Source organism: Megalobrama amblycephala, linkage group LG24 (assembly GCF_018812025.1).
Source record: "Megalobrama amblycephala isolate DHTTF-2021 linkage group LG24, ASM1881202v1, whole genome shotgun sequence".
NCBI lineage: Eukaryota > Metazoa > Chordata > Actinopteri > Cypriniformes > Xenocyprididae > Megalobrama > Megalobrama amblycephala.
Window position 1 is genome coordinate 7849681 of NC_063067.1, and position 27423 is coordinate 7877103.

A 27423-nucleotide genomic window follows, 5' to 3' on the forward strand; every position below is an offset into this window, starting at 1 on the left:
TTTCACAATTGCGAGTTTTTGTATTTTATATTTTAAAAAAATATAAAAAAGGTAATTGTAAGTTTATATCTCACAATTCTGAGGAAAAAACTCACAATTGCGAATTATAAAGTCAGAATTGCATGATATAAAGTCAGAATTGCGAGATATAAACTCGCAATTGGGAGAAAAATTCATAATTGCGAGTTTATATCTAGCAATTCTGACTTTTTTTTTTTCTCACAATTGTGAGATATAAACTCGCAATTGCGTTGTCCAGTTGTGAGGAAAATTTTTTTTTTCTCAGAATTGCAAGTTTATATCTCACAATTCTGACTTTATAACTCGCAATTGTAAGTTTATATCTCACAATTCTGAGGAAAAAACTCACAATTGTGAATTATAAAGTCAGAATTGCATGTTAGAAAGTCATAATTGTGAGATATAAACTTGCAATTGGGAGAAAAATTCATAATTGCGAGTTTATATCTAGCAATTCTGACTTTTTCTCACAATTGTGAGATATTAACTCGCAATTGCGTTGTTCAGTTGTGAGGGGAAAAACGTTTTTTTCTCAGAATTGCAAGTTTATATCTCACAATTCTGACTTTACAACTTGCAATTGTGTGTTATAAAGTCAGAATTGCGAGATACCAACTCACAATTCTGAGAAAAAAAAACTTTTCCCCTACTACTTTAAGATTTATTGCGAGTTTATATCACGCAATTCTGACTTTATAACTCGCTATTGTAAGTTTATATCTCACAATTCTGAGGGAAAAACTCACAATTGCGAATTATAAAGTCAGTATTGCATGATATAAAGTCAGAATTGTGAGTTATAAAGTCAGAATTGCATGATATAAAGTCATAATTGCGAGTTATAAAGTCAGAATTGCGAGATATAAACTCGCAATTGGGAGAAATTCATTATTGCGAGTTTATATCTAGCAATTCTGACTTTTTTTCTCACAATTGTGAGATATAAACTCGCAATTGCGTTGTCCAGTTAAAAAAGTTTTTTCTCAGAATTGCAAGTTTATATCTCACAATTCTGACTTTACAACTTGCAATTGCGTGTTATAAAGTCAGAATTGCGAGATACCAACTCACAATTCTGAGAAAAAAACTTTTCCCCTACTACTTTATAAGATGTAATTGCGAGTTTATATCACGCAATTCTGACTTTATAAGACGTAATTGCGAGTTTGGAAACAAGCTTCCATAGTAATGACTCATTTTTATGGTTGAAATGATGATGAAATGTTTAGAGAAAGGGTGAGCATGAGTCTGAGTAATATCTAGCTGACAGGCAGACATGTCCTGGTGCACAGTGGGTACCTTGTGTGCCACATTGCCTAACAAAATTGCTCTTGGAAATGTTTTGTTGGAAAATATTTTCGATCTAGCTAGTTAGTCACCATTTCACTGTTTAACTGGAATCTTCCAGAATTTCCTAAGGACAAAGACAGCTGCAGGTCTGCTTAAAAGTTTGCATACCTCTTGTAGAATATACATTAAGAACCAGTGGGTGTAAACTTTTTGAATGGGATGATTGGGGTAAATCATCATTAGCTTCTAAAGGGCAGTGCTTAAAAAAAGAAAGATCTTTAAACAAAGTCTTGGCTCTTAAAGCATTGTTTTGTCATCTTTAGCATCAGTGACTGTTTTCACCTCTCTATGAGAGTTCTCTATGAGTCCCTCAATTGTCCTCAGTTTAAGATGGATTTGGATACAGTCACTGTTGAAAAGGGTTTAAAAATGCAGAAGATGCTAGAAAACCAAAGAATGTGAGTAACCTTGAGGATTTTTCTGAAGAACAGTGCTGTTTAACTGCTTTTAAACTGGTTCATTTGTGTAAATTCTGTTATTATTTTGTCTTGTGGATTATATGTCACCATCTGTTATGTGAAACCTTATTCAGGACAGTACTAAATAAAATGAGTTTTTTTATGATCCCTGTTAATATTATTAACATTTGCATCTTCGACAAGGTGTATGTAAACTTATGAGCAGAACTGTATGTCTACAATTATAACACATTTCAACAGATGATATATCTCGTCATTTGAAGAGGAACGTCACGTCTTTATATATGTTACAGGAGTCCCAATGTGTTGTCAAAATGTAATTATTCTGATGTAAAACCTTGAATGTATTGTAGGTTGATTCATATGAGAAAATGTGAGTGTAGGAAAGCCTTTCCCTATATGAGCTGAGCTGTTGGGAGTGTAGCAACAGTACGTGCCATTTGTGATGTAACTAACAGTTTGCACGTGTTTTGAAAGATTGTGGGCATACATGTGCTGCAAAACTGTGAATGCCAGTTTTGAAGGGTAAATAAATTTGTTTTTAATTGTATTTTTGTTTTTTAGTGGACAACAGGGAATATGTCATCCAACGGTTACCATTTCAATTATAGCGTTAAGGTAAACTGCCTCTGGTACGACAGTGAAACTTTTTCTGGACAAATATGGCATTTTTACTTTTTTAGGGACCACAACACTCAAACTGTGGAAGAATCGTGTGATTAAGGTTAATTATCATTCAGATGAAGATATTACAAAGGTGTGCTGAATAAAACTGCCACATCAACAATATCGTTGTCATTGTCATCAATTTATTCATGTGAACTACCAATTACATTCATTACTACGATAGTTATTTCACCTTTTTTCTAAAGTGTGGTATTTCGAGAAAATATTTTAGGTGCAAAAAAATTACAAACTGAGAGGTACATTGGGCCCTCTGTATATGAGATATTGTATCTAGTAAAAATATGTAGCAGCACTTATGATCTTGTATATAGTTACTAAAACAGCAAAGGAATGACCTTCAAAAGTTTTGATACTTTAAAATCAATCCTGAATCAGATACTTAAAAACAATATTCGCCAGAGATGTCCTAGAATCCTTCAGGGTTTTATATCTTGTAAACTTCAAATTTAATTTATACATGGCACATAAAATTTTGTGACACTCGCACCTAAAGTTAGACCTTAATGTACAGTAATCAGGTGACTAGTGTGTATGAGAGCAGCATCATTGAAGCAAAAGGACAACACACCTAGAATATAATCATGTTACAGACCGCCAGGTAGTAGTCCATACCTGCCAATGATCAAAAGTGTATTTCATATTTCTAGTCAACCTATCCTGTAAGCACAGAAACAATGTGGTTCATACTTCATACTCATGAGCTTCCCACAGAAAAGTATGAATCTCCAAAGCCACTGCAGCCAGCCTGGGTGGCAACGGTCCCGTGAACGGAGAGCTGGAGGTCTAACATTTTACAAGCCGAGCCCCTCCACTAACATGACCAGATGGAAACACAGGGCGAGGAAACCCGTGCCCAACAGGTCTCCCAATGCAGTCAGGTATGGGATGGAGAAGTTATCAGGGTCCAGACCTTTCCTCCACACCAAACGCACAATCAAGTCCGCCGTATAAATGAGGATCCCGACCTGTGAGGAAAAACAAGATTAAATGTTCAGTTATTTCACATGGAATTCCTGCTAAATGCCCATATTGTGACTTCTAACTTATTACAGACTGATTTTTTTTTTTTTTTTTTACAAAGATTAATATTAATCTTTTATTAATAAATAATACTTTTAATACTTAATACGTTTGCTCAGCAAGGAGGAATTAAATCAAAAGTGACTGTAAAGACATAAACAAATGATTTTGTTTTCAAATTTGTTTTTGTTTTTTTTCTATTCATCAAATAATCCTGAAATTATTTATCATGGTTTCCACCATAAAAAAAAAACATTTAAAAGATCATTTTTTATCTCACAATAACTGTGAAATATAATCTTGCAATTGTGAGAAATGAAGTCAGAATTGTGAGATATAAACTCGAAATTTTTAGAGAAAAAGTCAGAATTGAGAGATGTACGGAAGAGGATTAGGGCCAAGCAATAATAAAAAAGTCATTAAATTACGAGAACAAATTCATTAAATTACAAATTTGTTCTCATAATTTAACGACTTTTTTCTCGTAATTTAATTACTTTATTCTCAAAATTTTATCTCGACTTTTTTTCTTGAAATTTAACTTTTTTTCTCATAATTTAACGAATTTGTTCTCATAATTTAACGACTTTTTTCTCGTAATTTAACGAGTTTATTCTCAACATTTTATCTCGACTTTTTTCTCGAAATTTAACGAGTTTTTTCTCGTAATTTAATGAGTTTATTCTAAACATTTTATTTCGACTTTTTTCTCGAAATTTAACAAGTTTTTTCTCGAAATTTAACAACTTTAATCTCAAGATGGTTTTATTTTTTTATTATTGCTTGGCCCTAATCCTCTTCCGTAGAGATGTAAACTCGCAAATTCTGACTCTTTTTCTCACAATTGCAAGTTTATATCTCTCAATTCTGACTTTTTTCTTGCAATTCTGACTTTTTCTCACAATTGCCAGTTTAAATCTTGAATTCTGACATCTTTTCTCAGAATCGTGAGATATAAACTCCAATTCTGAGTAAGAAAATACTTTTTTCTCAGAATTGTGAGTTTCTATCTCACAATCCTGACTTTATATCTCGCTATTATTTGTTGAGCAGGAAATCAGCATGTTAGAATAATTTCTGAAGGATCATGTGACACTGGAGACTGTAATGATGCTGAAAATTCAGCTTTGACAACATAGGAATGAATTACATGTTTAAATACACTGCTCAAGAAAACTAAAAGAACACTTTTTTAATCAGAGAATAGCATCAAGTCAGTTAAACTCCTGGGATATTGATCTGGTCATTTAAGTAGCAGAGGGGGTTGTTAATCAGTTTCAGCTGCTTTGGTGTTAATGAAATTAACAACAGGTGCACTAGATGGTCAACAATGAGACAACCCCCAAAACAGGAATGGTTTTACAGGTGGAGGCCACTGACATTTTTTTCCCTACTCATCTCTTCTGACTGTTTTTCACTAGTTTTGCATTTGGCTAGTGTCAGTTTCACTACTGGTAGCATGAGGCGATACCTGGACCCTACAGAGGTTGCACAGGCAGTCCAACTCAATACGTGCCATTGCCAGAAGGTTTGCTGTGTCTCCCAGCACAGTCTCAAGAGCATGGAAGTGATTCCAGGAGACAGGCAGTTACTCTAGGAGAGCTGGACAGGGCCGTAGAAGGTCCTTAACTCATCAGCAGGACCAGTTTCTGCTCCTTTGTGCAAGGAGGAACAGGATGAGCACTGCCAGAGCCCTACAAAATGACCTCCAGCAGGCCACTGGTGTGAATGTCTCTGACCAAACAATCAGAAACAGACTTCATGAGGGTGGCCTGAGGGGCCTACGTCCTCTAGTGGGCCCTGTGCTCACTGCCCGACACCGTGAAACACCACCACTGGTGCCCTGTGCTTTTCACAGATGAGAGCAGGTTCACCCTGAGCATGTGACCGATGTGAAAGAGAAGCCGTGGAGAACATTATGCTGCCTGCAACATTCTTCACCATGACCGGTTTGGTGGTGGGTCAATGATGGTCTGGGGAGGCATATTGATGGAGGGATGCACAGACCTCTACAAGATAGACAATGGCACCCTGACTGCCATTAGATATCGGGATGAAATCCTTGGACCCATTGTCAGACCCTACGCTGGTGCAGTGGGTCCTGGGTTCCTCCAGGTACATGACAATGCCCGGCCTCATGTGGCGAGAGTATGCAGGCAGCTCCTGGAGGATGGATTGATACCATTGAATGGTCCCCACGCTCACCTGACCTAAATCCAATAAAACACTCTGGGACATTATGTTTCGGTCCATCTGACACCGCCAGGTTGCACCTCAGACTGTCCAGGAGCTCAGTGATGCTCTGGTCCAGATCTGGGAGGAAATACCCCAGGAGACCATCCGTCGTCTCATTAGGAGCATGCCCCGTCGTTGTCAGGGATGCATACAGCATGTGGGGGCCATGCAAACTACTGAGTACCATTTTGAGTTGCTGCAATGAAATTTCAGCAATATGGACTAGACTGCTGCATCATTTTTTCACTTTGATTTTCTTTGAATTCAGTCCTCTGTAGGTTGATAATTTTCATTTCCATCAAACGATGTGGCATCCTTTCGTTCCTAACACATTACCCAGTCCATATCAGTATAGATAACCAGCATGATATTTTTCCCCATTGAGATCTGATGTGTTTTCAAAGTGTTCCTTTAATTTTTATGAGCAGTGTATTCGAATAGCAAGCAGTTTATTTAAATTGAATAATATTTTACATTATTACTGTTTTACTGTGTTTTTGATCAAATAAATGCAGCCATGGGCTGTACGACAGTTCTTTCAAAAACATTATATATTATAGTAAAATTGACCAACATTTTTAGATTTCCCATCTGTACGAGTCACTACATGGGAATTAATAACTGGAGACAAAATTAAAAAAAAATTAAAACTTCAAGTAAAATCCAGAATCAGTCTGTTTGAAAACAGACCCCAAATTTGATAATGCAAATATAGATTGTATTTGTATCCACCCAATTCGATTAGGAAGTTAGGAGGAGGATGAATACAGTAATTTCCACATTTGACCTGGAACTATGAAAGCACTATTTTATTTGCTTTTCAGCCAGATGATGAAAATAGATATATTATTAATATAAAAAATTAAAGTGATCCCAACATATTTATGTAAACAACTAATGGCAATTAGAGTCAATGTTTATCTAAACTTTTCACTTATATTTATCAAAAAAGTTATTTATCAAAAAAGTAATTTGTGTCATTTTTATTGTAATTATTTTTGCAATTCTGTTTGCCAGCACTGGCAGCGCAGAAATGAAAAACAGCAAGGTTTCTAAAGCATGTAGCACAGAGGCTCACCTGAAGCAGAGCAGCACCCAGGTAGCAGCAGGTAAATGTTGGTGTGATGGCAGTGTGACCTCCTTGAAGCATATTAATGGCGAAAAGAAACAAGAGGTGACCTGGGACAACCAGGAGGAATAGCACCCGCGCTGACTTTGAGTTCACGCCTGAAAAGAAATGGCATGATCAATTTCACTCATTTCAAAATGATCGACGTTAATCAAAATTACACTTTTCAAAGGTGTTATGGGTGGATCTTTATTGGCCCAATTCAAAAGCCCATCTTCAAGTCATATTCTGGAGATTCACGAAACATTCTTAAGAATAAAACTCTTTGTAACTGCTATTTTCTTCTTTATATCATAAGGATTAGTTCACTTTAAAATGAAAATTAAGCTTTACTCATCCTCAAGCCATCTAACATGTATACAACTTTCTTCTTTCTGACAATTTGAGTTATATTAATAAATATCCTGACGCGTCCAAGCTTTATAATGGCAGTGAACGGGACCAATGAGTTTGAAGCTCAAGAAAGTTCATCCATCAAAGCAAAACGTACTCCACACAGCGCCAGAGGGTTAATAAAGGCCTTCTGAAGCGAAGCAATGCATTTTTGTAAGAAAAATATCCATATTTAACAAGTTATGAAGTAAAATATCTAGCTTCCACCAGACCACCTTCAGACCACCTACGCTACATCTAACGCCTTTCTTAAGTTGAATACGGAAGGCAGTCTGGCAGATAAATATGGATATTTTTCTTACACAAACGCATCACTTTATTTCAGAAGGCTTTTATTAACCCCCCGGAGCCGTGTTAAGTATGTTTATGATGGATGGATGCACTTTCTTGAGCTTCATACTCTTTGGTCCCATTCATTGCCATTATAAAGTTTGGATGTGTCAGGATTTTTATTAATATAACTCCAATTGTGTTCATCAGAAAGAAGAAAGTCATATATACCTAGGATGGCTTGAGTAAAGCTTGGGGTAATTTTCATTTTAAAGTGAACTAATCCTTTAAGGATAAAGTTAAGAACATTTTGCATTCCCAAAAACATTTCTTAAAGGTGCCCTAGAATTAAAAATTGAATTTATATTGGCATAGTTAAATAACAAGAGTTCAGTACATGGAAAAGACATACAGTGAGTTTCAAACTCCATTGTTTCCTCCTTCTTATATAAATCTCATTTGTTTAAAAGACCTCCGGAAAACAGGCGAATCTCAACATAACACCGACTGTTACGTAACAGTCGGGGTGTACGCCCCAATATTTGCATATGCCAGCCCATGATTGAGGCATTACACAAGGGCAGGACGTCTGGATGTGCACAGCTGAATAATCAGACTAGGTAAGCAAGCAAGGAAAGCAGCGAAAAATGGCAGTTGGAGCAATAATAACTGACATGATCCATGATATTTTTAGTGATATTTGTGAATTGTCTTTCTAAATGTTTCGTTAGCATGTTGCTAATGTACTGTTAAATGTGGTTAAAGTTACCATCGTTTATTACTGTATTCACGGAGACAAGAGCCGTCGTTATTTTCATTTTTAAACACTTGCAGTCAGTATAATTCATAAACACAACTTCATTCTTTATAAATCTCTCCAACAGTGTGTAATGTTAGCTTTAGCCACGGAGCACTATCAAACTCATTCAATATCAAATGTAAACACCCAAATAAATACAATACTCACATAATCCGCCGCATGCATTCAGTATGCATGACGAACACTTTGTAAAGATCCATTTTGAGGGTTATATTAGCTGTGTAAACTTTGTTTATGCTGTGATAGAGTCGAGAGCTCGGGAGGGGGCGGAGAACGCGATTTAAAGGGGCCGCAACCTGAAATCGGCTCGTTTCTAATTATGCCCCAAAATAGGCAGTTAAAAAAATTAATTTAAAAAAATCTATGGGGTATTTTGAGCTGAAACTTCACAGACACATTCAGGAGACACCTTAGACTTATATTACATCTTTTAAAAAAAGGTTCTAGGGCACCTTTAAGAATGTTCTTATCTTTTTTCTTAAGACAAAAACCTCCTAAAATTATAACTTCCAACTTGTCTTAAATCCCCTTAGAAGATATTTATAAATTTATTGTGTTGTTTAAATTAAGCATCACAGCATAACACAACCTATATTACTACTACAAGGGATGTGCACAAGTACTCTGACAGCAATGCTGACGTTTTGCTAAATTCAAAATTCAGTAACAACTCTACAAAACGGAATTAAGGACCTCATATTTAATTGTATAATTACAACATAATTCATTCAGCAAAAAACTATTTGAAATACACAGTGCATTAAAAAACAACCCAATAATGACCATTGCGATCAAATTTTTTGAGCTTTTTGTGAAACAGCCCCTGATCTCTAAATATGGCTCGGGCCTCTCCTTCATTGTAAGTCTTTAAGATTTTTGTTGTAAAACCATAGTGTAACCACTTAAGACAATGAATAGCACACGCCTCCTCAACAAACAGCATGGTTTGAGATATCATTCATAACTGTAACACAAATGGTGCCAATGATTTATACGCTAGAGTGTAAATATCAGGATTCAAGCTTTGTTCAAAACCCGAACCTTAAGTACAAAGTTTGACTTAGCAAACTCTTCTAATTACCAACTTTATCTCAGAGATCTGAAGGAGTGAATTTATCTGAGGCGCGCAAATAGTTTCATAGTGACCTCACCTGAGGAGAAGAATGTGACACAGGGGTTGGGCCAGTGCTGTCTCATCTTATAGGGCAGGACTCCAGGTACACTCAAGAAATGAAGGTAGGTGGAGATCCGACTGGCCTGGATGGCCACCAGATTCCCCCCCACACCTGAAAAGTTCAAAAAGGAAAGAATGTGAGAGCTTTCCAATCATTACACCATTACAATTCTCATATTCCCCTCATTTCAGACGCAAATGGAACATACGTTAGAACGCAGCATGCGTCTAGGGAAGTATGTACACTGACATTTGTCAAAAATACATTTTCAGCATTTTTCAGAGTATTATATGCACGATTTATAGTTTTTCCAGGGCATTCTTTGACGCGAATATCAAACTAGGTAATGAGGTATCAAATTAGTCTTCCTGAATCACAGCCACCTTGTGTTCCTCATTAAAGGCAGTTTGTCTCAGGACTGAGCTGGAAAAATAGGGTGCAAGATCCAACTAGGGAAGACGTCAGAAAAGTTTTTCGGCTGAGCAATAACAGCTACTACTGGATTAGGCCGCTTTTACAACCCTAACATGCTCTATTCCTATTGGGATGTGTGTAGTTTCCGCCAACATAGTGTTGAGTCATGGTTCGAGAGGGATAGGACATTGGTAAGGCATGTGCAGCTGAGTAGGAACAGAACCAGCTAGGGGAAATCTAAACCAGATTGCTGAAGCTGACAAATCACCACAAGTGATATTTTACGTAAAACCAAACAAACTCTGCCTCAGCTGGGGTTTTTAAGTCTATTAGTTACATTCCCGTCAAAATACTTGATTTCTTTCATGTACAATAAAACGTCGCAAGCGAAGAGCCAGTGCTCTGATTTATTGTGACGATTTGGAATGGGAAGGTTTTATTTTGGCAGCAGAGGCCGATCGCCTCCCTGAATCCACGAGTTGAGTTCCAAACACTGAGAGAGATGTGATCAATTTTACTGTAATGAGAAGTTGAAGAGGGAAAAGGGGCCTTAAATGAAGTTTCTAAACTTGTTTTTCAGGTTTACCGTTACTTTGTACTACTACGTCTGTCCATTCAGCATGGTTCTGAGTATGTGAAAGGTGTCTTTGCTCAAAGTGTGGTTCGTGTTTGATATTTACTCACCGTTTATGACTGGTGTGAAGACCGCCATGCCCTCAAAGTTGGGATCGCTCACAGTCTTATCAAGAATAAGGCCTCCGAAACTTAAGTTGGGAAGAGTTTCATGAATTTTAAATGATTAGTTGACCCAAAAATAATAGTTCTGTCATTATTTACACATCCTAAGAAAATTGTTTTGAATTTACATGATTTCATTTTTTAATAATTCTTGGTCAGGAAAGAAAATTTGCTCACATAACTTCATGGAATTAAGTTATTTTTTAAGTGAGCCAATTAAATAGCATCAAAGAAGGGCTGCCAACGTTCTTACGCCACGTGTCCATATTCTCACGCGATGAAAAACATCATGGAGCAAAGAGGACACGGACAATGCACTGACTCACAAGACAAAGCAGTCTCAGCTGCTTTCAAATTTTGTAACGTTTTATTACGAATTTCACACAATAAATACCGTTTTGGCGCGCTTAATGTGCCGTGACAGATTGATGTAAGTGGGAGCCCAGGTGAAGTTAAGGTGAACTTCCTCCTCTTTACTACCGATCAGAGGGTATGTTGCAAGAACCAGTACATCTTACTGAAATGTATCAACCGGATGAAACAGCTTGTAAACAATATGTCACCTAACGTTACATTTACCCTAGAAAATACATTTCACAAACTATATTTAGCGAGAGCATTTTGCAAAAAAAGAGAGAAAAAAGCACTATATTACATATTAATTATATTTTTACTCTAATACCATGATCAAGTTATTATAACATATCACTCCAAGCTGAATTCAAAAGTTGGCAGCCCTGCTCAAAGTGATTTCATTCATTTAAAATGTATACAACTTAATATAATGTTACTGTCATATTACGTTGTACTAGCTAGATAACCAGCTAACAATTTACTACAAAGACAATAGAATAACAGAAAGTGCAACGCGGAATATGGCGGAATAAGGGGCCGTTCACACAGAACGCGTCTTTGCGTCTAAAAACGCGAGACGCGGCGCTCAAGAGTGGTTTTAAAAAAAGCACAGTGTAGAACGCGAGGGTCTCGAGACGCGCTTTTGAGACGTTAGGCAATAACGACAATAACGGAAATAATAGAAATAGGCAAACAGCAGAATTGACAGATAGAAGTTTTGACACAGAAAAAAAAGAAAATAAGATAATAATGAGCGCCTACTCTGCCATGTTGCAGTCATATAAAACAGTTGTCATGCCAACTTGCTACTGTAAACAGAACCTCCGAGTTCTTCTGATTGGTCCACTGTTTTGGAACTGACATTGATGAGCGGCGCTGCGTGTAAAAGTTGAAATTATTTTAACTTGACACGACGTCTTAAAAACGCGGCGCTCATGTGCGAGGCGCTGCAAAAGACGCGAGACGCGAGCGTAACGGTCATGCACGTCCGTCAAGCGCGTGTTTACATAGAAAAACAATGGAAAAGTAGCGCATTGGAATAGAAAAACGCGTTCTGTGTGAACGGCCCCTAATGCTGCGTTTCAGACGAGGTTGGACATTAGAATATCCAAAATTAAATGTCCCACTTTAGACCTCAGTGAGTTCCAGTCACTCATACGTCATGTTCACATGTTGACCACATGATGTAGCCATGAAACAATGAGAGCATATCGTGTTTTTGTGTCAATTATTGCAAAATAATATAAAAATAACATAAAATCGCTTTTAAAAAAGCAAAAACGAAGGTAACATTACATTAACTTAATGTCTAATGTTAAAGTTTGTTTTAACGTTCATATTCATTGGAAGCAGGATGCGCCGAAATCTTGGAAGTGACGTCAAATGACGTGTCTCGCTGAGGTCAGGGTTTCAAAATTTTTGAGACAGTTGTTGTCATATTTCATTGGTGATTTCAAATATGAAATTCAATCGAAAGCTTGGCAAACAGCTTTGGAGAATTTGATGTTTCCCCATTCAAAGAGATAAGAGCTGCACTTGCATGCATGAGAGGCGTTTCAAAGATGGCCACCGAAGAAATAACTTGTCTTAAGGGGACTTTGGGTATGCATGTGACGTCACCATCGACCATTATGACTGCGTTGGTTTTCAGCGTGAATGCAGAGAAAAACACACAAAACACATGCAAAACGGGAAAGAGCTTTGCGATTGACTGTACAAATAGCTTTGACACAAAATCTGAGGTATAATTTTATAGACTGCCGAAAGCTACAGAAAAAAAGAAGCAAATGGATTGCTGCAATTCACAGAAACAGCTGGACTCCAGGCAGAGAAACATGGATTTGCAGTTATCAGTTATCATTTAGTGTTGGATTTTGAGGTAAAATCGTACCCTATATATTGTATTGTTATATATTGTATTGACAACTCATCAATTAAATATTTAGCATCATATATTCTGCATAATTGGGTGTTTTTAAATAAACACTGACAAAAACTATACAAGTTTTAGGGCTGGATGATATGACGATATATATAACATTAATATAAGCGATTTAGACCTACCTATATTGTATTTATATAAAGTGTTCACAGGCAGATTTGCTTTATGTGTTTCCCCGGCATCAAAAAATCGGGCACATTTAAATGTCAGGAAACACGATTCCTGGCTGCATGTCAGTATCCATGGATTAGGTTTCTTTGACATGTTATAATGAACACTTTCGAGCCCAACCTTTAGTGCAATCGTTTGTTTTACTCGCGTTTTCGCGGTTTCCCCTATTAAATCCAGTCATGCAGCAGGTTCTTTTGCCACTCAGTCCGGCTGAGGGAGCGCGTTCCGGCGGGAAAGTGATGTCGATGCATACCCTCTGTTAGCTAAAAATAGAAAATATTAGCATACTAATATGCTAGTTTTAGTAATGTCAACAGCAATAATCAATTGTGCTCATAATCAAGTGCTGTTGAACATATTTAATTAGTTCTACATAATATACTCTAGTAGATTACACATTTTAGAGAATTACATTACTCAGTATTTTAGAAGAGAGACAATTTTGTTGTCAAATAATATTGAGGGAATCAGACAAATCTGTGTTTTTTCAGTGAGTTCTAAGAAATACAAAAACTTGTATGTCAAAATTATGTTAGATCTAATCAATAGGGTCCCAAAACCTTTTGGCCAACTAATTTTCATTAGTTTACCAGTCATTTATGATTGAGATTACACTATAAACAGCAATTTCTAACTAATAAAACATTCTAGAGCTGAGCATAACAAGAAAAAGGTACATTATTTGATTGATTTTTTGAAAATTAATTTCCATTATGACTGTGGGAACCATGCGTCCATAAAGAATACATTTAATTTTGTTATCGCTATAGAGCGGTGCAGGTATGATGTCAGAACCCGGAAGTCTAATTCGCCGCTGGTTCCTTGAGGATTTTTCTATGGGGTTTTATAATGGGGTTTTTCAATTTAAGAGTAAAATAAAGCCTGTGGTAAACAACTTGACGATACTTCGTTGTTTTGTTCTACACTGTACACTGCACACACTCACACCCCAAACTGCCATATCTAGTTATTTATTAAAATGTACGTTTTCAAAAAATGAACATACCCATGGCGAAAATGTGAATTTTGAAGCAGTTGTGCACAAGTTATGTTTACCACAGGCATTATTTTACATATAAATTGAAAATCTTGAAGGAACCAGAGGAGAATTAGTCTTCCGAGTTCTGACGTCATACCTGCACCACTCTATTCTGACACATTAATAGAATAGTGTGTCTCTGCATGCACAGATGTACCTGCTGATGGACATGGCCACTATAACAGGCTGCCAGCCGGACTTCAGAACCTCTTTAATCTGTGGACTCCGTCTAGCGATGAGCACCCAGACAGGAATGAGCAGCAGGAAGAAGACACACACCAACGGAGACAAATACCACACATCTGGACACACACAGTTTCAGATTACCCTGATGACACATGCTAGTCTTATAAATGCATATTTTCATATAATGTGCTATATGATTTAAGTAATTGCAGATCTTAAAGGCTCTAGAGAATAAAACAACATCAGAAACACATTCTGTAGATCTCTAATGTCTCTAAAAAAACAGAGAGATGATTTTCTCAAGTGGAGGAGATTCCCGCTCTTAATCTTTAATCTTTGATCATGGGAACCAAATGCAAAACTAAAAAAAAATGTAAGTAATATTTTTTGTGCATTTCTACTGCCCTCTCCTGGTACACTTTAAACAGCTCATTTAGTATTTAGAGGCTCAAATATAAAATAAATGATATATTTTTAATTGATTTAATCAATTTATATTGATCAATTTGTGGATATTTTGAATTAATTTATTTTGAAAGTTTTCTTTAAAAAGTTATTTTAATAATAAAACCAAATGATATACGTAATTTATCCTAAATTAAATTCCTAAAAGCTTCTCACACTGCTATAATGTAATGTTTGGTAATAATTTACAACAGTCGAATTAAATATTAGACAGTTTTGTAACGATATGTACTGTAATATTCATTGTTGTGCATAAAATAAATATTCTGGCTGCGTCTCATTTCGGAGGCTGCATCCTCCGGAGGTCGCATTTGAAGGCTGCATACGTCATCAAGGGTGTCTTATTTAAGAAAAATAACGGTAATAAAATTGACTGTTATTCCTCTTAAGGTGTAAAATACTGTAATCTCTTTCTTACTTTGCAATCTTAACGGTTACTTTTCTTAAATGAGACCACCACGTTGGCGTATGCGACCTCCGGAGGATGCAGCCTTTGAAATGAGACGCAGCTTCGAGGTTCTAAAACTTGCAGTTATTAGGTTACGTAACAGTAACGATAACTGAAATACTAGATGGCCCCACACCTCTGTACTGGAACAATGTGCTGCTGACTCCAGCCAATAGAGAAAGTGTGATGAGATCTCCTAGACTGGCTGCTATCGGGGTGGCCACATTATCAGGGTTGATGCCCACCTTCCTGGAGCCAATGATCACACCAATCATCACCAGACCTGGACATGGAAGAAAGCAGCAAAGTCAATTACTGTATTTCAGAGGTAATGTTCAATGAAAGATCCAAGTTAAATCGTCCAGAAATGTGAAAACAACATGAAACAGTATTCTCAAGACATCAAAATTAGAATCTATGTTTTATGGGGACTTTACATAAACATAATTGATTTGTATACTGTACAAACTGTATATTCTCTCCCCTACCCTAAACATACCCATCACAGAACACTTTCTGCATTTTTACATTTTCAAAAAACATCACTTAGTATGATTTATGAGCTTTTTTCCTCATAGGGAGCAAAAAATGTCCCCACAATGACAAGGATTTCAGATATTGCCGTCTTTGTGGGGACATCCCCGAACACACAATTTTCAGCATCATTACTCCAGTCTTCAGTGTCACATGATCCTTCAGAAATCATTCTAATATGCTGATTTGCTGCTCGAGAAACATTTCTTCTTATTATCAATGTTGAAAACAGTTTTGCTGCTTTATATTTTTGTAGAAACAGTGATGTTTATTTTATTAATTTTTTCAGGATTCTTTGATGAATATCGATATTGATAGAAAGAACAGCATTTATTTGACATTTTCATAACAACATAAAAGTCTTTACTGTTACTTTAATCAATTTAATGCCTCACTGCACAATAAAAATAATTTATTTAAAAAACTTATTTTTGTATATATTCAGAAATATTGGATTTTTTGTTTCATCCATTGTATTGTAGATTGTGAAGTGTATTGTGTATTTTTATATATTATATGGAATTTTTTTCTGTCTATGCAGTCTTGGTTACTTGTTTTTAAAATGGTCTGAGAGGCACAGAAATTTTTTTAAATTATAATTTCTAGATTATGAAAATCAGATTTTTTTTTTTCATAAAATGTAAATCATAAACAATAAGACCAGAGATATTTATAAAGAAAGTAAATTGATTTCATGTCATCTTGAAGTAATGAAGAATGGTGTACCTAAGGACAGAGCAGCCACAAATGCAGTGGTAACACTGCTAGCACACAGGACAGCCGCCTGGTCCAGCTCTATACCCCCTCTGGACAGAGCACCAAGCCCTACAGCCGCAAGAGCTGCCAGGATACCCACCACAGTGGCCTGAGCCTGAGGAAGACATTCCGACAATCACACATCATATGCCTACATTCATAATTAAACAGAGATTAAAAATTAATTTTCATAATGAGCACTCATTGATATTCAAGACTGAGGACTCCAGCAGAATGAAGTCTCAGAGTAATTGTTCATATTCTTTTATATTTAATGTTTAATCAATGTTTGTTCTGTTAATTCATGTTTGTAATGTCTAATTTATCTCTGACAGGTACTAAAGCCAGTTTCCAGTGTATTATATAAAATATCTGTGTGTTTCTGATTCACCCACTTGAATAAGAGCAAGGTTACAGGTCACCATCAGCCACTGCTGTTTGGGGTCGTCCATCTGTCCGGTGTTAGCCTGAGGAAGACGGGAAACAAAACCACAGTGAAGAAGATAACCGCTTCAAGTGTTTTAATTTAATAATGGAGACACACTCAGGGCCATTAAACAATAAGGTTACAGCTTGAGATAGATTATAAGTAATACATACATACAGTAATGCATATGTTATCTAGCTGGATACATATTTTTACATACAGCAGTAGAGAGACGAGATGCTAGAGTCATCTCCAGGTTTCCTTTGAGCCCGACCAGAGCGGGTACCAGGATAAACACCTCTGTGATCACCTTAAACACATCCCAATGCTGAAACACACACAGAGACCAGATTTACACAGTCTGAAACAGAAAATATACTGCTCTCCATGATATCGAGCTTGACCTGGAACCATTAAAACAGTATTTATGAAATGAAAAGAGAAATGTGTAATTTAAGACAATAAAAAGAGATTTTCCAGTTTTTTTAAAGCACAGCATTTGGCACAAACACATTCAATCAATCAATCAATCAATCAATTTATCTATCAAAAAATCAATTAATAATAATAAAAAATAAATAAATGTGAATCTCATTGATCGATCAATCAATCAAACAATTAATCAATAATAATAAAAAATAAACAAATGTGAATCTCATTGATCGATTAATCAATCAATCAAACAAATTAATCAATAATAATAAAAAATAAACAAATGTGAATCTCATTGATCAATCAATCAATCAAACAATCAATTAACAATAATAAAAAATAAACAAATGTGATTCTCATTGATCGATCAATCAATCAAACAATCAATAATAATAAAAATAAACAAATGTGAATCTCATTGATCGATCAATCAATCAAACAATCAATCAATAATAATAAAAAATAAACAAATGTGATTCTCATTGATCGATCAATCAATCAAACAATCAATCAATAATAATAAAAATAAACAAATGTGAATCTCATTGATCGATCAATCAATCAAACAATCAATAATAATAAAAAATAAACAAATGTGATTCTCATTGATCGATCAATCAATCAAACAATCAATTAATAATAATAAAAATAAACAAATGTGATTCCCATTGATCGATCAATCAATCAATTAATAATAATAAAAAATAGACAAATGTGAATCTCAGTAATATTTGGGTCATATTGAAAAAAGTCTCAAAATAATTCTGAATTTTAAAGTATTGCATAAAAAGTATTTGTAAAATATATTGTAAAATATAATATTTACAAAATATATTAATAAAGTACATAATAAGATTAATGTAGCTTACGCAGATTTACAATAAAAAAACATATAATAACTTGCTGTGTCCAGACAGAATTATTTTCATTACAGTATTATAGCAATGAGAATTAGGTTTTTTTGTGTGTGTGCATTATATTAATAAGAAACTTAGAAAAATAAGAAAAAAAGCAAACAAACAAAGTGTAAATCTCATTAAAATTGTCAATGTCTGGGTCATATCTCAAAAAAAAAGTGTGTGTGTGGGGGGGAGGGGGGGGGGTTGCTTAATACAAAAAAACAAAACAAAAAAATGTAAAAACAAAATTGAAATAATACCACAATGATTTTTCACAAAAATATAATTTCCATATGCAATAAATAAATAAATAGAGATTTGTCCACTGAAACAAACTGCTATTGTTATTAGTTTCTGGTGTGCTGAAATCCAGCACACAAACCACAATTGGGATGACATAAGAAAATTCACACATCTGAAAAAGCACTCAACATTTAAGCTACACAATTCAAAAGGACAACAAATACAACGACACTGGTGCAATAATAATAAGGTACACAGTAAAATAATAATTCTCATTATATATTTAAGCCACACTGCATGCTGGGAAATGAAGTCTGAACTTTTCAAGAATTTGAGCTAAACAGATTGGCTGTCCCATAGGTCACTGCTAAAAGGTGTCAGTTTCAGCTCTTTATTCTGATACTAACAGTCAAAACACAAACTGGTCATCAGAAAAATCATAAATATCATCATCTTATAATAGGCAAGCTGACAAAAGAGTCACAGTGACTCACTGAACATGAATGGCTTCTTGTGCAGTGCGTTTATATTTAGTACGTGTCAGCATACGAGTTGAGCGCTGCTCTCTTCACAAACCCACTCATGCAGTTAAAAATAACCATAATGTTTAAATGAACAGATAAGAGGCCGGTGCCAGCCAGCCAGCCAGCCAGCCAGGGGCCGGTATTTTTACCACACGCACAGCACAGGCTGTTTCGAGAGGCTGGTGTCACGTCACAGGCTCGTCCTGGGAGCTAGCCCACTTCTCCTGCTCTCTCTCAGCCCTCTACAAACAAGCTTTCATTCTCTCACTCTGTCTGTCTCACCTGCCCCCATGAGAATTCAATTAATAGACACACAACACAGTCCATGCCAACCGCGTCTATCTAGAGGACAGGAACACGAGGAACATGTTACTGGAAGCTAGCATGTGATTGTGAAGTGTGCTGATATTCCATAAGACAACTGCATACTACAAATTTATTTTAGTATTATTAATATACTATTATATACTTAATATACTATTATTATTAATATACTATTATAGTATTTATTCATATATATATATATATATATATATATATATATATATATATATATATATATATATATATATATATATTAGCTTTTATTTTTAGATTTTACATTTTTTCATTTCAGATTTTTAGATTTCAGTTTTCATTTAAAATTTAGTTTAAGTTTTACTAATTTTATGTGCATTTCTTTCATTTCTAATCAGCTTTTTTTGTTTTAGTTGTAGCAATATTACTACGTAAACTTAATTCATTTTATTTAGTTGCTGAGGCATGTTTTTGAATTTTTCATCTAATTTTTATATTTTTATTTTATTTCAGCTTTATTTTAGTTAACAAAAATGAGAAAATGAAAAAAAAAACAAAGATTTAGTTTTGGTTAACAATTACAACACTGCATATAAGTGAGTAAAAAATTCACATTTGCATTTTGAAATGCTTTCAGAAAGAGAGGAAATTGTGTTTTAGCTATGAATTAATAAGAAAATTAGCAAAAAATTAAGTGCACCAGATTTTAAATAAATTCATAAATTGATAAGTGAATTTGAGAAAGTTATTAATAATTTATGATAGAATATTTTTTATTTAGTGAACATTGATCTGTTTTATCATGCTGCTGCTGCTGTCATGTTATTAAAGCATTAAAGCCATTCAAAGCCATCCATCACAGTGATTTTACCTCTTATTACTCTTAATATTTTTATTAACCTGGCTTATTTCTTTAAACGTCAATATCTATATGCTATTAACAAAGAAAACACAGAAAAAGTACAATAGTACCATGGTATTATCATGATTTTTGGGACATGCTACAATGGCAATATGTTCTTTAGACATGTATATCATGGTTTTATTGAAGTAACATGAAGATGGTATATGAATATTGTAGTATCATGCCTTTATAAAACTACTAGGTATTTACATGGTACTCCAAGGCACTACCATGGTACATGTCCAAAAAAAAGGATACTTTTTTTATAAAGGTGCGGTATATCAAAGTATTACCATCTGATGTTTGTAAATATGCAATTTCAATAACACATACAACCAAGAAATATACCAAATCTAGATTAAATTGCTCATACTTGGACAATGTCCATGACGATACCGGCCGCCACCATCCCCAGGCCGCCCAGCAGATACGGCAGCAAGACCTGCGCAGCGATGATGTACGAGCTCTCCGGCAGGAAGCCATGAGCCGAACGGGTGAGCTTGCAGGTGAAACCTCTGAGCTTCTTCCCCTGATAACAGAGCTCCAGCTCTAACTGAGTGACCACCATCTCTGTTACCCCATAACCCAACGTGACTGGAAGGTTCGACGAGGGTTCCTGGAAGCTTTTAACACACTCCTAGATAGCTGAATGTTCCTTTCATAAACGTCTCAAAACAAAATAAGAAGCTCAAGACAAATTAGGAAGAAGAAAAATAATATGCTGACTCAGAAAGACAGGATGTTCTTAAGATTAAAAGCAATTTAGTATCTTCAGATTGTCCCACGATAGCAAAGGCCCAAAAAGTTGGCTGATGCACACAGTATATTTCAGTTCTTCTTGAAGATTTCATTTGTTCATCTATCAATGTCACATGGGTTTCCAACAAAATCCAACAGGAACCTTCACATTCAAAAGTCCCAACTGAGTATATCTCCTTCTCCTTAGTTGGTTCTCTGAGCATCAAATCCACTTTAAAAACTTCAGGACTCGTCATATGCCTGATGAGATGAAGTATCAAGTTGTCCTTTGAGGACTCTTAGAATAATTCCCAAGCTGCCGCTTTTTTCACTCGCAGGTCGCTGGAACCTCCATGTACACGAGCGCTACAATCTCCAAAGCGCATCTTGTCTCCGCCACAGGAGTCGTGACTCACAAGACAAACAGTCCTGCCCGGCTCGACGTCGATTTAAAAACCTCTCCGTCACCAGGCCTGGACTAACAGGTCCAGAACGTGACAGAAACACATGTTGAGGCTTTTTTCCACTCGCTCCTGTGGGCAGTCCTCTTCACCCCCTCCTCATCGGTGCATCAGGCCCTTTAACAGTCACTAGTCTGACCCTTATTACTTCCTATCAACCGTTTCATCTGCTCAGAGTCATGCGTCTGTCCCCCTGTCCTGCTCTCTGCTAATGTCTCCTCTGACGTATATCTGAACCTGTCTTATCAGCTATGAATGGGCTGAGTGCTTGGCAGAAGGACGAGAGGGGGGAAAGACGAAAGAGGAGAGCAAGAAAGAACAGAGTGTGTGTATGAGAGACAAAGAGACAGATTGAGAACCCATGGGGTTGTAAAAGCGGCGTTGTTCGATTACTCACCACTCTACCGCTTGCCAGTGCGTAGAGGACACGTTGGGAAGAGGGGCATGATTCAGCTAAAAACAACCCCAGCTCGGTCGTGAGGACGGCACAGTGACGCAGCAAATCCAGACCCACATCACCAACACACACCTCTGAACGCATTCATTAAACACCATCAGGACACAGCATCACTTAAGACTATTAAATGAAAACCGGTTCTATGACAAGGATTTTTAGGCAGGCGTTCTTCAAAAGAATAGTTTTTTTGTCAATATTTTTTCTGCCATTGGAATAAAAAAACTAAAAAGGTAACAAACTAGGACTTTTTATCAAACTATTCTGACTTTATTTCCAAGTTTACATCTCTCAATTTTGAGTTAAAGGGATAGTTCACCCTAAAATGAAAATTAAGACATAAATTACTCACCCTGGTGTTGTTCTAATACTAAAGGACTAAAGAATTTAAAAACAAAAATGTCCCGCTCGCACTCATCCATATAATGGCAAAGCATAGCGACCAGCATCAAGCTTTTTAAAAAAGATGGAAAAGTATCATAGAATGGTCCCATGCAACACGTGTCGTATATTCCAAATCCCATGTTCGCTTGACATGCGAGAACCAATGAGGTTCATTCTTGTTACGCAGCACGTTTGAGCTTTCGCAAGAGGTTTGTTCTCGCGTGTCAAGCAAGTATGGTTGAGCTTGTTCATCAATATGTTCATAATGTAGCGAAATTTGAACTAAACCACTCAATTCATATGGAAAAACTCAAAATTCCAAGAAAAAAAGTCAGAATTGCGAGATATAACCTCAGAATTCCAAGACAAAAAGTAGAATTTATAGAAAAAAGGCCGAGGCCCCGTCTACACTAGTGCGTTTTCATTTTAAAATGGAGACTGAACTGCAATCTTTGCTTGTTTTGTTGTCATTTTTAGCAGCTATTGTGCAGTTAAACTCTGCATTTTTTTAATACTGCAGCTGCCTACATCCACAAGAGGCAACTGTTTACACTTGTACACGCATGCCCAGTGTGCATGAACGGTCATGTGACATGCGTTTTCGGTCGTGTAGTATAGACTGAGATCGTTTTCTGTGGAAACGCCAGTGTAGACGAGGATCGTTTTCATTTTAAAAACGCCGTTTTAAAACGAAAAAGCGTTAGTGTAAACGGGGCCTGAATTGCAAGATTTCTGTTCAATTCAGACTTTCTTTTTCAGAATTGCAAGTTTATAACACAATTTTGACTTGCTTCCTCAGAATTGTGAGTTTAAATCTCGCAATTCAGACTTTTTTCTCTTAATTCTTAATTAAATCTCACAATTATTGCCTTTTTGTCTCAGAATTCTGAGTTTACATCTCACAATTTGGACTTTTTTTCCTCTGAGATCTGAGTTTATATCTCTTTTGAGGGACACCTAGTAATTTCATGGATGAAAGGATCTTTCTGTATCATGAAATGCATATTTCGATCAAGAAATGTTTTGGTACATTCAATTTTTTAAGATTTGCAGCTTCAAAAAGAGACATAACACACGAGTTGCCAATTTTATGCTAATCTTTTTGTCCTTTTGTCCATTTTGTTAAACGTCAATTTGTGTTCCACAAAACTAACAGGTTTGTAATGACTTACAAATGACATCATTTTTGGGTGAACTATTGCTTTAACGCTTCATGATTGGAGTGTTTTTCCGGTCCCTCTCCTTCCGAATGAATTTTAATGACCACATTAATTTCCCTCACACTCTGCTTCCTGAAAGTGAGAACCATAAATATCAGCACTTGACATGCTGGATAATTAAAGTGGGCACATTAGCTGCAACAGCATCAACCTCAAACTGTTGGAAAGTCATGTCAGGAGATAAAACATTACGTAAAGTTGCAGAAAGTTCTTCAAAAGTCTCTTACCTGCACACTGTCCAGCACCATACCTGCCATCACCATCCCCATCCCAGCCAGCAGGTAGGGGAACAGCACCTGCAGGCAGATAGAAATGGCCGACTCCTCTTCTATCTTAGCCTGGGCTGTTTTGGTCCTGTCCTCCACAGGCTTTTTAGGTGGTATGGTGGGAGGCGGCAACAGCAGGTCATTTGGCCCATCTAGACTGCCAGCCCGATCCAAACCACCCTGCCCCTTCCCTTTCCCCTTTTTGGACTTCTTGCGTCCACCTCCTTTCCTCTGTCGAACTTCGTCCCCAGCCATGGTGGAGTCTCCGGTCCGCTCCCTCTGAGAAACAGGAAGTCAATCACAGTCAAAGACCTGATTCAGGTACAATAAAAAATAAATAAATTTAGGCCACAACATACAGTTGGGATTCATAAGTCAAAATGCTTATTTTTGCACTATTTTTTCTAATTTAACACAAATGTATTCATTACATGATAATGTAACAATATCAGCAAAATATTTTTATATGTGAAAAGCTAAATTTAAATATTTGGTACATATTTGTTGTTAATTCTGATTATAGAATTAACAACAAATAATAAATTATTTGTAGCATTATTTTTGTAAAGAAAAACATGCAATAAAACTGAATGTGACATATAAAATATGTTGCTAAAATATAACTGTATATGTACTAATATTAAATAAATGTTTAGATCTTTGCCCAACCAGGTTTAATTTGTTTTAATTTTATCTAAATCCTAAACATTTCTATTTAATCACATATTTAATTTACATTTCCAATCCCAGAATTTCAATGTGGCCTCATACTTTTGGACCCCAACTGTACAATCTGATTAACGTTATGCTATTATGTTAATCAGTATTTTGTAAGTAATCTCTTTCAGGCTACTTTTAAACACAACTTGTTACCACTATAATGATCTACAGTGTATCTGAAAGCTTTGTATCTCTTCCATCTTTAATCACATCGATGATGTTCATGTTTTGGTCCATAAGCACTGATGACACGTTGCCATAGCAATATCAAGTCACACATTCCCACAGATAAATCTGTGACGCGTGCCTCAAATCTCACAACAACGGTTCCTCTAACAAATAAATGTATCTCACACGTATATGAATCGAAGCTAAATGTTATCGACTCATGATACTGACAATGACAGATGCGATTAACAATGATAGGTTACACACGGTTGATGGGTTGTGCTCCACATCAGCAATAGAAAGTCACATAAAGAACAGCCTACCGTTTCAAATTAGCCCTTCTTTTGTGTTTATGTTCATCACATTATATAAAGCTTCGCTATCGATAATGATATTAATCAATGTAAATGCTTAAGCGCGTTGAATCACTACTCGAAATGTTTAACTTCCTCGATAGGAATCGAATTCACCAATAGTACTACGGAGAAAGCTTGGCTCATGAATATGTATTAGTCACGTGATGTGACGCGCCTTACGTCTGCATGATAGATTTAATATTCATGAGTGGATTCGTTATTTTTTCACAGTAACGTTACTTATAATATAGCGATTCGACAGAGGAAGAACCAGGATGTATCCCATCCATGAATGTATACCAGAATGTAGTATTTTTTTTCTAAATATTAAACTAACATAGCAGGTATGGGCTTAAGGTTTTAATATGTTTAGCTTTCTTTTAAGTCTATGAAACTTCGACTCCATTTTAAAGCGGTTTTAATCTACGCATATGTGCTTCAGTAGTCAGTAGCTAGTGTTTGGGATTTTTTTATTCAGTGAATCGAGTCTTTTTCACTAAAAATATGTATTTAGATGTATTCTTCAGTACATTCCGTAATAATTTCTGTAATTACATAACGTTAGTTATTTACGCCAGTAGTTCCTGACAAGCGAGAGTATTTTTTGTGTAACGTTATATGGATGGGTGAGTGATTCGAATCATTCTTTTAACCGATTCTTTTAACCGATTCAAATCCATAACGACACGCCTCAAACATTTCCCCACATTTTTATATATAAATATATATTATATTAATATAAATATATATAAGTTTTATGTTATTTCAGTAGGTACTAACTAAATGTTTATGTAGGCCTATAGCCATGTTTAAATATTCATAATTCTTCCGCACTCTTATTCTCTCCTTGTTTTGAATGACGCTGACTCGCAGACTTGAATTGAATAAAATAACACAATAAAATATTAATTATAGGCATATACATATTAACACTGAACTATATTCACAGTGATTCACGAACGAGCTTCGTTCTCACGGAGGAAATCGGTCACTTGTTTCAGCGAACAAAAAACATGAATGATTCGTTCGAACCAGAATGCTTTGTTCACTCATTAGATTCATTCAAAAACGAAACAACGTCAGCACCAGATTCAAACCCCAAATCGAATTAAACTAGGCCTAACGTTAAGTGATGTTGTTAGTTATACATTTCGTTTGTAACATTTGTATTCATACAAATAGATTTTATCGATAATTACTATATTTGTACTGTAACTTAATTTTAATAATGGGATGAGTGATTAAACATGCTGTCTATTTCTAGAACTGAGTATATAATAATTTGACTTCTCTACCTTGCATTTGTCCACATTGCAGGTGTCCATGCATGCATCTAACTTCCAAAGGTCATGAAAAGCTGCACACCAGGCAGACAACTTATAATTGAATGTATGAACGGTCCGTTATATGGGAAGCTGATAACACAAACCAATCCCAAATTCAGCTACGGTGTAAGTACAGCACCGATTTGTCCATGCAGATCTAACATAAATATATATATACGTCTTACCTATCACAATGTTGCAAAGTGAAGGAAAGTCACAAGTGACTAGCATAAATCTTAAAGGGCACCGAGAATAACAACATGAAGTCGGATTGGAGGAGTCACAGATGGGGGGGCCTCGGAGAGAGTGTCTTAAATTTCATCCTGCTGGCAGTTTAGACACCCCCTCCTGTCTGACCTCATCTGCCACTGAGAAGTTGGTGTTGACAGGGAAACCCACTGCTCCTCTCCCTTCAAAGAACATCCAGTTAAACCGTTTCCATACACATATCACTGTCACTTCACTGCCACCAAATTTGAAATGACAGTGTTTGCAGGCACAGGTTTTGAAAAAGGCTTTTATACCTAATTTGGTGCTGTAAATATGCAAATAGTGTTAGAGCACAGCATATGACGTTGACTGACTGGGTCACATTACAATGAATTTACATGGCAGTAATTCTGTTGGTTTCAAACATCATCTCTAAGGGCTGTTGCATAAGCATTTTTTCAGTTTTTATTTATATATTTCATAACAATATTATGCAATATCCTGCTCATTTATACTGTTGTCTCCAAAGTTTGTTATTTATTGTTACAGGAACAAGATGAAGAAGCCAGACTGTCACAGAATCAACACATTGATTAAGGATCATAGGCTGTGTTCGGAATGGAATACTAGTTCACTGAATACTGCACAGTATACACTTCAAAAACAGTAAGTAAAACAGTATAGTGAAAGTTTCAAAGAATTGTACGCTATATTGTCACATGACTTAATCTCATTACGTGTGTGAGGTTAAGTTCTCGGAAATTAAATGGGTATTTTGCCTGTTCATATTTATGTAAAATATCTTTATTTTGGGGAGTCGGATCAAATA

At 35.9% G+C, this 27423-nt stretch overlaps 1 protein-coding gene and 1 long non-coding RNA gene across 10 annotated transcripts in view; one reads left to right on the top strand and one right to left on the bottom strand.

Annotated features, from left to right (window-relative positions):
* Positions 1–2579: 2579 nt before the first annotated feature.
* On the bottom strand, positions 2580–26713 carry LOC125260018 (solute carrier family 41 member 1). Of its 4 annotated transcripts, none has more exons than XM_048178121.1 (11): positions 26570–26713; positions 23777–24094; positions 17214–17321; positions 16962–17033; positions 16537–16681; positions 15413–15559; positions 14335–14479; positions 10618–10697; positions 9496–9630; positions 6811–6959; positions 2580–3442 (listed from the first exon to the last, which is right to left on the bottom strand). In XM_048178121.1, the coding sequence occupies exons 2-11, from the start codon at positions 24068–24070 to the stop codon at positions 3269–3271; spliced, it is 1449 nt and encodes a 482-aa protein (XP_048034078.1). In that variant the 5' UTR covers positions 24071–24094; positions 26570–26713; the 3' UTR covers positions 2580–3268. The 4 variants fall into 4 exon arrangements, with proteins under 4 accessions (XP_048034078.1, XP_048034076.1, XP_048034077.1 ...); XM_048178119.1 differs by lacking the exon at positions 26570–26713 and adding an exon at positions 26355–26492; XM_048178120.1 differs by lacking the exon at positions 26570–26713 and adding an exon at positions 25027–25174.
* The window catches only part of LOC125260020, an 86553-nt gene continuing 84382 nt past the window's right edge, over positions 25253–27423 (top strand). For all 6 annotated transcript variants that reach the window (XR_007182954.1, XR_007182952.1, XR_007182955.1 and 3 more), the window contains exons 1-3: positions 25253–25403; positions 26377–26510; positions 27144–27260. This is a non-coding gene — a long non-coding RNA (uncharacterized LOC125260020). The remainder of the gene's footprint in view (positions 25404–26376; positions 26511–27143; positions 27261–27423) is intronic.